General features: G+C 42.0%; 1 protein-coding gene across 2 annotated transcripts in view; it reads right to left on the reverse strand.

Annotated features, from left to right (window-relative positions):
• The window catches only part of IKBIP (IKBKB interacting protein), a 31,548-nt gene that overhangs the window by 15,775 nt on the left and 1,383 nt on the right, over positions 1 to 14,390 (reverse strand). For both annotated transcript variants that reach the window (XM_054442257.2, XM_054442256.2), the window contains exon 2: positions 5,151 to 5,268. In XM_054442257.2, coding sequence (XP_054298232.1) covers positions 5,151 to 5,268 — 118 coding nt within the window. The remainder of the gene's footprint in view (positions 1 to 5,150; positions 5,269 to 14,390) is intronic.

Below are 14,390 nucleotides of genomic sequence, written 5' to 3' on the forward strand. Positions count from 1 at the left end.
CAAGACCTAAAGAGGATGCAACAAGAATGACTAACACCACTCTGAAATGTTGTTTAACATTTATTTTAAGGGTTGGGCATGGTGGCTTACGCCTTAATCCCAACATGTTGGGATGCCAAGGCAGAAGGACTGCTTGAACCTAGGAGTTTGAGACCAGCCTGCGCACAAAGCAAGACCTTGTCTCTACCAAAAACAAAAAAAAACAAAATTAGTTGGGCATGGTGGTGTGCGCCTGTAGTCCCAGCTACTTGGGAGGCTGAAGTGGGAGGATTCCTTGAGCCCAGGAGTTCAGGGTTGCAGTTAGCTATGTATGATCATGCCACCGCATTCCATCCTTGGTGACCGAGCAAGACCCTGTCTCAAACACACACACACACACACACACACACACACACAATTTAAAGAAAACAAACAAAAAAATCCAAAGAAATAAAAACCTCTTTTAAATGTACACATACGGCCATAATACAAGTTCCTTTTAAAATCAATTATGAGAAATACTAACCATTAACATGGTTAGGTTTAGTTGTTTTATTAGCAGTATTTTGAAAAGGCAAGCTTATCCTCACCTAAGGTAATGTCCTGTTTAGGAGGTTCATCAGAGTCTCACTGTAATCTGAAAGCAGTACACCCCAAGTAAGTGCAAGATGTTATATATTTAATCTGCAAATATTTAGTGACTAGTATGCCACAGTAGCTAGCATTTATGGGCTGCCAACATATTCTAATCGTTTTCCATTTTTATTTACTAAAAAAATTTTTTTTGTAGAGATGGGGTCTCACCATGTTGCCTGGGCTGGTCTCAAACTGCCGGGTTCAAGTGATGCTCCCAACTTAGCTTCCCAAAGTGCTGAGATTACAGTCATGAGCCACCACACCAGGTCTCATTTTTTCTTAAAGAAAGAGCTAGTAGGGCCGGGTGCGGTGGCTCACACCTATAATCCCAGCACTTTGGGAGGCTGAGGTGGGCGGACCACCTGAGGTCGGGAGATTGAGACCATCCTGGCTAACACAGTGAAACCCCATGTCTACTAAAAATACAAAAAATTAGCCGGGTATGGTGGCACATACCTGTAATCCCAGCTACTTGGGAGGCTGAGGCAGGAGAATTGCTTGAACCCAGGAGGCGGAGGTTGCAGTGAGCCAGATCTCGCCACTGCATTCCAGCCTGGGCAACAAGAGTGAAACTCCGTCTCAAAAAAAAAAAAAAAAAAAAAAGAGCTCGGACTTTATTAGTGCTTGATTGTTTTCAAAGAATTTGTATATAAAGTAAGTCCTCACTTAATGTCATCGGTAGGTTCTTGGAAACTGACTTTAAGTGGAACTATTCAGAGCAGCTCCTCCAAGAATGTTGTTTTGATGTCCTTTCATTACAATGTAGATGAGAAAAAAATTGGTTTCATTATACACTTCACTTAAAATCGTAGTTTCCAGGAACCTATTGACGACCAGGAACCTATTGACGACGTTGAGGACTTACTGTGTATCTCATCTGATCTTTATAAAAATCTTATTATTTCTCATTTAATAAATGATGAAATAGAGACCAAGATAAGTTACAGTGATTTGTCCAAGATCACACAGTTGGGATGGGTGTCCACGTCTAGCTGTTCTCCCCTCCATCTGGGTTATGCTGCCCTTTAGGGCCACCTTTGTGAAAAGGGACCTCTTATTAAATTACTCCCAGGGCAGAATGGGAGAAAAAGCTACGAAAAGACTGAGTATTTCTTTTTTTTTTTGGAGATGGAGTTTTGCTCTTGTTGCCCTGGCTGGAGTGCAATGGCATGATCTCGGCTCACCACAACCTCCACTTCCCAGGTTCAAGTAATTCTCCTACCTCAGCCTCCCAAGTAGCTAGGATTACAGGCATGTGCCACCACACCCAGGTAATTTTTTGTATTTTTAGTAGAGATGGGGTTTTTCCATGTTGGTCAGGCTGGTCCTGAACTTCTGACCTCAGGTGATCCACCTGCCTTGGCCTCCCCAAGTGCTGGGATTACAGGTGTGAGCCACCACGCCTGGCCAAGACTGAATATTTCTTGGATTCTATAATGATATTTTAAAAATCTGCTTCAAAAGCTTTTTTTTTTTTTTTTGAGATGGAGTCTCACTTTGTTGCCCAGGCTGGAGTGCAGGGGCGCAATCTCGGCTCACTGTGACCTCTGCCTCCCCAGTTTAAGCAATTCTCCTGCCTCAGCCTCCTGAGTAGCTGGGACTACAGACACACGCTACCATGCCCAGCTAATTTTCGTGTTTTTAGTAGAGATGGGGTTTCACCATGTTGGCCAGGCTGGTCTTGAACTCCTGACCTCAGGTGATCCACCCACCTTGGCCCCCCAAAGTGCTGGGATTACAGGTGTGAGCCACCGTGCCCAGTGCCCAGCCTGGCCAACATGGTGAAACCCTGTCTCTACTAAAAATACAAAAATTAGCCAGGTGTGGTGGTACGCGCCTGTAGTCCCAGCTACTCGGGAGGCTGAGGCAGGAGAATCACTTGAACCTGGGAGGCGGAGGTTGCAGTGAGATAAGATCGAGCCATTGTACTCCAGCCTGGACGAGAAAAGTGAAACTGTACCACCCCCGACCCCTCACCAAAAAAAAAGAAAAAAAAAGGAGAAATCTTGTTCAAAATAAGTTTTCAATAGCTTTTATTTATACTTATTTATTTATTGAGATGGAGTCTCACTCTGTTGCCCAGGCTGGAGTGAAATGGCGCAATCTCGGCTCACTGTAACCTCCACCTCCTGGGTTCAAGCGATTCTCCTGCCTCAGCCTCTTGGGTAGCTGGGATTGCAGGTGCCCACCACCACGCCCAGCTAATTTTTGTATTTTTAGTAGAGATGGGGTTTCACCATGTTGGCCAGGCTGATCTCAAACTCCTGACCTCGTGATCTGCCCGCCTCAGCCTCCCAGTGTGCCGGGATTACAGGCGTGAGCCACCGTGTCCGGCCTTCAATAGCTTTTAATTAAATATGTGAAGTTTTGGCAAGGCACAGTGGTTCACACTTGTAATATCAATTCTTTGGGAGGCAGAGGCAGAAAGGTCATTTGAGGCCAGGAGTTTGATACCAGCCTGGGCAATGTAGCAAGACCCCATCTCTCCAAAAAATTAAAGAAAAAAAAATTAGCTGGGTGCAGTGGCATGCCTGTTAGTCCCAGTTACTTGGGAGGCTGAGTTGGGAGGAGTGCTTGAGCCTGGGAGGTTGAGCTGTTACTCCAACACTGCACTCCAGCCTGGATGACAGAGTGAGAGCTGGGATGACAGGGAGAGACCCTATCTCAAAAAGAAAAAAAAAAAAATATATATATATATATATATACGTATATATATATACACATATATATATACGTATATATATATACACATATATATATACGTATATATATATACACGTATATATATACGTATATATATATATATGAAGTTTCTTGCCCCTGGGATTTCTTCTAATGGTATGTTAGAGTTCCCCCGACAGCTACAACCAGATTCCAATTTTTTTTTTTGGGACAGAGTCTCACTCTCTTGCCCAGGCTGGAGGGCAGTGGTGTGATCTCAGCTCACTGAAACCTCTGCCTCCCGGGTTCAAGCAAGTCTCATGCATCAGCCTCCCAAGTAGCTGGGATTACAGGCATGAACCACCATGCCCAGCTAATATTTTTGTATTTTTAGTAGAGACAGGGTTTCGCCATGTTGGCCAATCTGGTCTCGAACTCCTGACCTCAAGATGATCCGCCTGCCTTGGCCTCCCAAAGTGCTGGGATTACAGGCATGAGCCACTACGCCTGGCTCAGATTCCAATTTGAGCCCTACGTGAAAATACCAACTCCTTTGCAGCTCCTTCCCCAAATCCCTTACAGTCACCATCCATGGAATCCCTGGCATGTGTGAGGGATACTTAATTTTCCTCCATGGCTTTTCTCTTCTGGAGGATTATATGCTCATCCTGTGCATGGGGCTGCGGGGACTTAGATGCTCCATTTCATCTCTATTTTTATAACATCCTTACCCACCCTGGTGCCAAGCATAGGTCCTTGCTTACCCTGTGACATGAGCAAAGGTTTAGTGAATGAATAAATGAACAAAAAGCCATATTTCCCAATGATAGCTTGGTCCCTGGTACCCAGAAAAGGCCCACATGATGCCTTATTGATCACAGCCGACTTTGACTTTCTCCTGAGAGGTGTGGGAGTTACAAAAATGTTTAGTTGTCTCACATTTCTAAGAATCACAGTAATAATGCATCTGGTAGAAATCAGCAACTTGAAGAAACACAATATAGACATGGTATTATTTTAATTTTCATTGGAATTCTTATTTGGCTATAGGACAAATACTTACTTTTAGGCTAGTCGTTCTTTTGTTTTTACTTTTTTTTTTTTTTTTTTTTTGAGACGGATCCTCGCTCTGTAGCCCAGGCTACAGTGCAGTGGTGCGATCTTGGCTCACTGCAACCTCCACCTCCCAGGTTCAAGAGATTCTCCTGTCTCAGCCCCCCGAGTAGCTGGGATTACAGGTGTGTGCACCATGCCCAGCTAATTTTTGTATTTTTAGTAGAGATGGGGTTTCACCATGTTGGCCAGGCTGGTCTCCTAACTCCTGACCTCAAGTGATTTGCCTGCGTCAGCTTCCCACAGTGCTGGGATTAAAGGCATGAGCCACTACTCCTAGCTTAGGCTAGCCATTCTTAAATGCATGTACATATATCCTTAAAAAGCAAAAAGTAAGGGAAAAAATGGATAGATCTTTTCCCAATAAGTGCTATTCATATTCTAATTTTATGTCCAAAGATCAACCATATTTTCAGATGAGATCGAGCACGTTCAAGGTGATATGGCTGTAGACATGATCAACCATATTTTCAATGCTCTAGATACTTGACACTTAAGTAGAAAATTAACGTCATGCTAATATGAACAAATTGGTCTTTTTCAACACTAGAAATGATCATACTAAAAAATCCTTGCCCTTCAAAATGCAATCTGAGTCAAAATGGCTCAGAGGGAGAATGTCAAGAGGTACGAAGATCAGTGAGAGTTAAAATAGTAATGGTCTAAAAGGCAGGAAGAAAGAAGTTCTGAGCTGGGATAGAGAAATGATAGTGGGGTAGTAAAATGGGAAAACCGTCCCAGATAAGCCAATTAATGATTACCTTTTCTGAAATTAAACTGATTTTACTTTGAAGTTGTTGGAATTCATTGGTTTCTAGTTTCAGTAACTGGTATTGGTTTTCCACCTTTGCAAATTTTTCCGACTGCTGAAATACAAACCTGGAAAAGAAAAGAAAAATCACTATTCTCCAATTCATATCCATTTAAATCTGAATTTCAAAGGAGAATTATACCCAATTCTGTTAAGAACAACATAAATTCTGGTATGGGTAGCTGTAGTTTTTTTTTTTTTTTTCCACACAGGGTCTCACTCTGTCACCCAGGCTGGAATGCAGTGTCAGAATCATAGCTCACTGCAGCCTTGAACTCCTGGGCTCAAGTGATCTTCTTACTTCAACCTCCCAAATAGCTAGGACTGTCCATCTCACTATGTTGCCCAAGGTGGTCTTTAGCCTTTTTTTTTTTTTTTTGAGATGGAGTCTTGCTCTGTCGCCCAGGCTGGAATGCAGTGGCACAATCTCGGTTCACTGCAAACTCCATGTCCCGGGTTCACACCATTCTCCTGCCTCAGCCTCCCAAGTAGCTACGACTACAGGCGCCCGCCACCACGCCTGGCTAATTTTTTGTATTTTTAGTAGAGACGGGGTTTCACTGTGTTAGCCAGGATGGTCTCGATCTCCTGACATTGTGATCCACCTGCCTTGGCCTCCCAAAGTGCTGGGATTACAGGTGTGAGCCACGGCGCCCAGTATTTTTTTTTTTTAGACGGAGTTTCGCTCTTGTTGCCCAGGCTGGAGTGCAATGGCACGATCTCGGTTCATTGCAACCTTTGCCTCCTGGGTTCAAGCGATTCTCCTCCTCAGCCTCCCAAGTAGCTGGGATTAAAGGCACCTGCCACCACGCCCCACTAATTTTTTTATATTTTTAGTAGAGACGGGGTTTCACCATGTTGGCCAGGCTGGTTTCGAACTCCTGACCAGTGATCTGCCCGCCTTGGCCTCCCAAAGTGCTAGGATTACAGGCATGAGCCACTGTGCCCAGCCCCAAGGTGGTCTTGAATTCCTGGCCTCAAGTGATCCTCCCCTCAGCCTCCCAAAGCACTGGGATTACAAGTGTGGGCCAACATGCCCAGCCTAGATGCAGCTTTTATCAGTTTCTTTTGACAGATTTTCATGTGGTAGGTACTGGTTTAACTCATGCAAAGATGAGTAAAGCACTGCCCTTGTTCACAGTTCACAGCCCACCAAATAAGATGGTGTGATATCTGTAATAGATGCATGCGCAAGAAATATTTTAGAGGAGGACAAAGTGAAAAATTTAGAACAAGATCTTTGATCTCTACTATTTTTCACAAGGCCATGATTGGGTAATATCTAGAAAATAGGTGTTTTTATGCTGAAATGTAGGAGAAACAAGAGTCATCTATAAAAAAGTATTTTAAAACTGAAATGTAGAAGAGTAGACTGATGAAAAGCAGTGGAGTAGAAGAGAGAAGTGATAGTAATTAGAAGTTGCAAAATAGCAGGAGGTGTGAAAAGAGGTATGAAAATAGAAAAAAGCCATTGCCAAAGTGACAATAGATCACAATCAGTGCAAAGTGTATAAACTGTACAATTGGTTATACTCAGTGACGTGACTTGTATAGGTGTACCTGAGATGTCACTCTAAAATTGGAGTTTATTCTTCGTTATGGATGGAAGTCCAAAAAGCTATCTCAATCTTCAAAACAACAAATCAACATCTGTTTATACAGGATTTGAAAAGAGCAAGCACAAAAGAATTGTCTTGGATCCAATACCATTTTGTCTACTTTAACTCAATTCTTCAAGCTCAGAAAAAAAAAACAGTTGAAATTCTTTGCATATTGAGTCATCAAAACGCAATGGAGCAGAACCATAAGTACCTGTCTAAACACAGTCCCGAGACAAGTGGTTCAAAAGCTTTGCTACATATTGTAATCACCTGGCAGCTTTAACAAATCTGATGTCTGGGTCTCACGAAGATTTTGATTTAATTGGCTTGGGATGTGGCTTGGATGTTGGAAACTCAACAGCTTCTCAGGTAATCTAAGCGCACAGCCAAACTTAGAACCATACTGACTGACCATGTTTTGTGAAATTCATTTCCACTGAAAGGCAATCATTTAAAGATCCCAAGGATTAATGGAGAGGTGAAAGACTTTTCTGAGTAACTGCAGTTATCTGAACTTTGTGCATCCTTGTAAAAGTGGTAATGCTTTGAATTCATAAATGGCATCATTAGGCTAACTGTAGCTACAAAAGTGTCCAAAGCTAAATTAGACAAATGTTTACAATACTGGAAGAAATAAATTTCTTTTGATGATGCTGGCTAATTTCTATTATATGGGATCCCAGGTTACATTATTAGCACAGATTGACTTTTCTCCTGTGTTTAAATTAATAGGAACCTTTAAAGCTTCTGGTTATTAGAAAACACCATTATCCTAATTCTCAGAGATGGAAGGGTGAACATAATTCTTTTTTCATTGGCTGTTTCATTTCTGGCTTTTAAGAGTTTTTTTTTTCCCCCAGAGTATCAGATATCTGAGACCAGCACATAGAGACCCTATTAAGAAAGAGACCACCCTAAAGAAATAAGAGTTGCCCTCCTCAAGCTTTCCTGTCCCTCCCCGCTATGGGAAAAAAAAAAAAAAGTAAAAAAAGAAATACAGTTAATTTCAGGGACTAGTTTTATTATCCAATACTCCACCATAGATCTATACTATAGATTAGCGAGTTTATTCAGAATGAAATCATTCTTATAAAAGAGACTTTTGTATGAAGGTTGATTGATTACAAAAAATACATTAATGAACTTTCTCAGAACTTCTTTTCAAATTCAAGCTTTAAACAAAACCTGCGTCATGTTAGTGGAAATATCATCTCTGATAATTAGTAGTTTTTTTTGATGATTAGCCTCTTACTAAAATAAATTCATCCTTGCTACATGTGAACAGTGCATATAAGAAAAAAGTACAAAGCTGACTTAGCACTAGTGACGAAAAAAATTAAGTGGTATGTGCTGTGCTGCGTTAAAATATATTTTATTTTTCCCTTATTTGTGCCAGACACTATTCTAAGTACTTGATAAATACTAATTCATTTAACATTAAAGAAGAAGATGATTGATTTCTTTTCTTTCTTTTTTTTTTTTTTGAGACGGAGTCTCACTCTGTCGCCAGGCTAGAGTGCAGTGGCACAATCTTGGCTCACTGCAATCTCTGCCTCCCGAGTTCAAGTGATTCTCTTGCCTCAGCCTCCCAAGTAGCCAGGACTACAGGCGCGTGCCAACACACCCAGCTAATTTTTGTATTTTTAGTAGAGACGGGGTTTCACCATGTTGGCCAGAATGGTCTCGATCTCTTGACCTCGTGATCTGCCTGCCTCAGCCTCCCAAAGTGCTGGGATTACAGGCGTGAGCCACCGCGCCCGGATTTTTTTCTTTCTTTTTTTTTTTTTTTGAGACAGGGTCTCGCTCTGCTGCCTAGGCTGGAGTGCAGTGGCATGATCTTGGCTAACTGCAACCTCCACCTCCCAGGTTCAAGTGATTATAGGCGTGAGCCACCGCACCTGGCCTAGATGACTGATTTTCTAGGAGTCAAGAAAATATGCTGAGAAAGCTGCTTCAGGTCTGAAAAACTAAGCTTTCAAACTGGCATCCATGTTAGGGTGTAAGGTGCTTCATTTCCTTTTTATGAGTCAGGGGCATATTCTAATAGGAGCAGTTCCCAGTCTTCCCATTTAGATGAGGGTAAAAAACAAGCAAGTAGGGTCTGCTAAAGGGTATACCTTCAAGTAGAAGGAAGAAAAGAACTATAAGTAATTCTGGACTTGGGGATTTCTATTTCTAGGATCTTGGCCTTTTGTTGGGGATTAATATCGAAGGGAGGCAACGAATCATACTGATTAGGTGGGTGACTGGACTGCCTTAGCTCTGCCATTTACTAAGCTGTATAACCACTTTGGGAAAGTTAAATAACTTTGATGTTTCCTCATCTGTGAAGTGAGGATAATACCTTATTTTAATTTTATTTTTTAAAGACAAGATCTCACTCTTTCCCAGGCTGGAGTGCAGTGGTGTGATCATGGCTCACTGCAGCCTCCCAGGCCCAATCCATCCTACCCTCTCAGCCTCCTGAGTAGCTGGGAACACAGGCATGTGCCATAATGCCTGGCTAATTTTTTAATTTTTTATAGCGATGGGGGTCTTCCTATGTTGCCCAGTCTTGTCTTGAACTCCTGGGCTCAAGTGATCCTCCTGCCTTGGCCTCCCAAACTGTTGGGATTATAGGTGTGAGCCATAGCACCCAGCCAATACTTTATAGGGTTGTAGTTTGTTTTTCGACAAGGTCTCATTCTGTTACCCAGGCTGGAGTACAGTAGCCTGATCATAGCTTACTGCAGCCTTGAACTCCTGGCCTCAAGTGATTCTCCCACCTCAGCCTCTCAAGTAGCTAGGACCACAGGTACATTACCACCACTGGCTAATTAAAAAAAAAATTTGTAGAGAGGCGATCTGGCTATGTTTTTTTGTTTGTTTGTTTGTTTTTTGAGGCAGCTGAAGAGGAAGAGGTCTACAGTGACACAATCATAGTCCACTGCAGGTCAAACTCCCTGGTCTCAAGCGATCCTCTCGCCTTGGCCTCCTAAAGTGCTGGGATTATAAGTGTGAGCCACCATGCCCGGCCGAGTTATTGTAGACATTAGTTATTGCTATTTATAAAAGCTCCCGGAACAATAGAGCCATAGCACATCAGCTATTTCCTTTAAGTACCATGGCCTCTTTTTTTTCTCTTTTTGGAGATGGAGTCTCACTCTGTTGCCCAGGCTGAAGTGCAGTGGTGTGATCTCGGCTCACTGCACTTCTGCCTCCCGGGTTCAAGTGATTCTTCTGCCTCAGCCTCCCAGCTAGCTGGGTTACAGGTGCCCGCCAACAAGACCAGCTACCTTTCTTTTGGACTACTTTGTGCAGCTACTCTTCCATCCTTCCTACATGCCTATGATTGTATAAGGGGAGCAGGGTTCCCGACCACTTGTACTTGATAGAAGCCCCAGGCCTGTCCCCCTTTGAACACTAAGTATAAACTGGGTTGTGTTTATGGCAAATGAAGGATGGAATAGATGGATTAGACCACTTATAAATCACTAAATAAAAATAACTCTTGTTTTTGGGCCTCTTCTCACTATCATATCATATCATATATCATATGGCCTTGTGGAAGAGTGAGATATAGGAGAAAGGGACCCGGGTTACTTTTAGTGCAAGCCTTACAAAAAGAATCTTCCTGACTCCTTCATGAGCCATTGCAGTCTATAGAGACCTCATACAGATCTATCTAGGGTCCTGTGATAATGAATGGTTTACATTTTCCTACAGTGCATGGTGGTAATTAATGGTGTGTGTTGCCTCTGAATAGCTCCTTTAGGAACGTTAAGTGGTGGTAGACAGCTGACTGAGGACTTACAAATTCAGGATTTCCTCTGGCTCTATTTCAGCTTAATAATGAAAAAGAGGCAAATAACCAAAGGAAGCTGTTATGGACCTTCTGTAAGGAAAGAAGTTCCAGGGCCACCATTAGGGTCAGTACCCATTTAGCCCTATGTTTCATACCATCTATAGCCTCAGTTTTAGCACAATACCTAGTTTTCAAGAAAACCTTGACCATATTCCATTTTTAAGAAGCAGGGCATTTAAATTATACCCTTGTCTTTTAGATAAAACTCTACTGACACAAAGAAAAAAGCTGGAAATAGAGTTAGCCAAGGTTTTACAGTATGATTTATAGAGAAAATTATATTGGATAATAAAAAAAAACCAGAGTTATATAACTTGCTTAAAGAGCTTTTGACTTTTTGTACATAATTATAACAGATACTATAAAAAACTTTTATAAAGGCAATTTAGGCCGGGCACGGTGGCTCACGCCTGTAATCCCAGCACTTTGGGAGGCTGAGGTGGATGGATCACCTGAGGTTGGGAGTTCGAGACCAGCTTGACCAATGGAGAAACCCTGTCTCTACTAAAAATACAAAATTGGCTGGGTGTGGTGGCGCACACCTGTAATCCCAGCTACTTGGGAGGCTGAGGCAGGAGAATCGCTTGAACCTGGGAGGTGGGGGTTGTGGTGAGCTGAGATTGCGCCACTGCACTCCAGCCTGGGCAACAAGAGCGAAACTCCATCTCTCAAAACAAAACAAAACAAAAAAGCAATTAAAAAATCTATTGAAATTTCCATAAAAAACAAAATTTTCACAATGGAATTTCCAGCTGATTAAATTTCTATGTAATCAAATAAGCATGAGTGACAGGTTTTGTGTCTTGTTTAGTAATTTAACAACTTTTTAACTTTCTGAAAGTAGAATCATCTCAATTCTCTTACCTGAAAAATTTCCATAAGAGTTTAGAAAAGAGGTATGCAACCTGACACTCAAGCCATATAGGTTTGGGCAACTTATCTCCAGTGTTTATTGTCAAGATGACACAGGATATATCAGGCCTTTTTTTTTTTTTTTTTTGGCAGGGTCTCACTTTGTCACCCAGGCTGAGTGCAGTGGTGCAATCAAAGCTCACTGAAACCTCAAATTCTGGAGCTCAAGCGACCCTCCAACCTCAGCCCCCCAAGTAGCTGGGACTACAGGCATGCGCCACCATGCCTGGCTAATTTTTTGTATTTTTTGTAGAGACAGGGTTTTACCATGTTGCCCAGGCTGGTCTTGAACTCCTGAGCTCAAGAGATCCGCCCACCTCGGCCTCCCAAAGTGCTGGGATTACAGGTGGGAGCCACCACACCTGGCCTATCTGGCCTTTATTTAGCAGAGAGAAGATATTAAAGCAACACACTTTTAAGTTTCTTATGTATTATTTCTCTTTTCTTTCCACATAGGAAGTGGTCTGAAGACAAGGATATAGTGTGATTCCTTGAAATCCTTCTTGGGCAGTGGAAGGGTTCAGATTTTTTCCCTCCAACTTAATCAGATGAAGAGTGAGAGTAAGCAGTATTTAAGAGTACACAGACAGGCACCCATATGCACTTGTATTTTAACCACCAGGGCCGTGTCAGTACGGAAAGCATTTAATAAAGATTTGATAGACTGACTTTTAGATGCTGAATTACGTGTTTTAGTGGTAAAGATCTCAATGGCTTTGTCAAAATTCTAGTGAGCTTTTAAGTATTTTAAGATGCCAAATACTTGCTTTTTATCTGGAAAATGTTTACAAATGTTTTATGGGGATATATTTTTATTTCAAAATTTACTATGAATAAATATTTTGTGATAAACAGCAACCAAAGTACATTTGCTTCAATTTTTGCAGCAAAAGATTTCACAAAAGCAACTAAGAGGCAACTATTTAAATAATAATTATAGAATCTGCCCATAAACAATACATATAATACATACATTTTAGAGAGACAGGGTCTTGCTCTGTCTCTCAGGCTGGAGCACAGTGGTATAATCATGGGTTACTGCAGCCTTGACTTCCCAGACTCAAGCTATCTTCTCACCTCAGCCTCCCAAGTACCTGGGACTACAGGCGAATGCCACCACACTTGGCTAATATTTAAAAATTTTTCGTAGACACGGTCTCACTATGTTTCCCAGGCTGGTTTCAAACTCCTGGCCTCAAGCAATTCTCTCGTCTCAGTTTCCCAAAGTGTTGGGATTATAGGCATGAACCACTGTGTCTGGCCCCCAAAATTATTTTTGATATAGCATTGTGTTATCATTTTGCAAACATAGTTCAAATTAAATCTTCCTAATGAATGTAATACATTCATTACAATGTAATACAGGAATCACTAACAGCAAATTCCTGATGTAAGGGAAATTTTATTCCCATAAAGTTTAGTTTTCTATTAAAGCTTATCCCAGGATAGTAACTAACTTTCCCAAAACACAAAAGGTTACTTATTTAGGCGAAGTCTCGCTCTGTTACCCAGGCTGGAGTGCAGTAGCAGATCTTGGCTCACTGCAACCTCCACCTCCCAGGTTCAAGTGATTCTCCTGCCTCAATCTCTGAGTAGCTGGGATTACACCAGGCCCAGCTAATTTTTGTATTTTTGGTAGAGATAGGGTTTCACCATGTTGGACAGGCTGGTCTCAAATTCCTGATCTCAAGTGATTCGCCTGCCTCAGCCTCCCAAAGTGCTAGGATTACAGGCGCAAGCCACTGCACCTGGCCCAAAAAGGTTTTTTTTTTAATTTACTTAAAGAAGGTCAAGTATTTTAAGGCATAAGAGCCGTTTATTTAAAACAGTAAATTCAGTACATTTATTCCTTTCAGATCAAAATTAACATATTCCGTATTAGTAAAATAAACAATGCTATCTGTTTTTTTTTTTTTTTTTTTTTTTTGAGAAGGAGTTTCGCTCCATCCTGCAGGCTGGAGTGCAGTGGCACGATTTCGGCTCACTGCAACCTCTGCCTCCTGGGTTCAAGTGATTCTCCTGCCTCAGCCTCCTGAGTAGCTGGGATTACAGGAGCATGCCACCATGCCCGGCTTTTTTGTATTTTTAGTAGACGCGGGGTTTTGCTATGTTGGCCAGGCTGGTCTCAAACTCCTGACCTCAGGTGATCCACCCACCTTGGCCTCCCAAAGTGCTGAGAGTACAGGCATGAGCCACTGCCGGCGGGCTGACAATTCTATTGTTTTTGAAGAGGGCGTTTAATCACTTTATTGTGACAAAATTTTGTTTGTTTATTTGTTTGTTTTTTGAGATGGAGTCTCGCTCTGTTGCCCAGGCTGGAGTGCAATCGTGCGACCCCAGCTCACTGCAACCTCCACCTCCCCAGTTCGAGTGATTCTCCTGCCTCAGCCTCCTGAATAGCTGGGATTGCAGGTGTGTGCCACCACACCTGGCTAATTTTTGTATTTTTTGTAGAGACAGGGTTTCACCATGTTGGCCAGGCTGGTCTTGAACTCCTGACCTCGTGATCTGCCCACCTCAGCCTCCCAAAATGCTGGGATTACAGGTGTGAGCCACCGCGCCCAGCCGTGACAAATCTTTTAACTCTGAAAAATACACTATTTGGGATGAGTCACCAGTGAAGTATAACTCCATATGTAATAGCATAAAAAATGTCTAGATGTCCAGGGTCTCTTCTAAAATTCTATCACTCTGGAAGATTTATAACAGTTTCACTAAATAACTTTACACATGAATGAAAAATGGAGAAAAATTCTATTAAGGTGCCAATCTTATTAAAATGAAATGGGCTATTCCCTCCTCCCCCCAGAAAAAAAAAGACTGGGAAAATAAA

The sequence above is a fragment of the Pongo pygmaeus genome, chromosome 10 (assembly GCF_028885625.2).
Source record: "Pongo pygmaeus isolate AG05252 chromosome 10, NHGRI_mPonPyg2-v2.0_pri, whole genome shotgun sequence".
Lineage (NCBI taxonomy): Eukaryota > Metazoa > Chordata > Mammalia > Primates > Hominidae > Pongo > Pongo pygmaeus.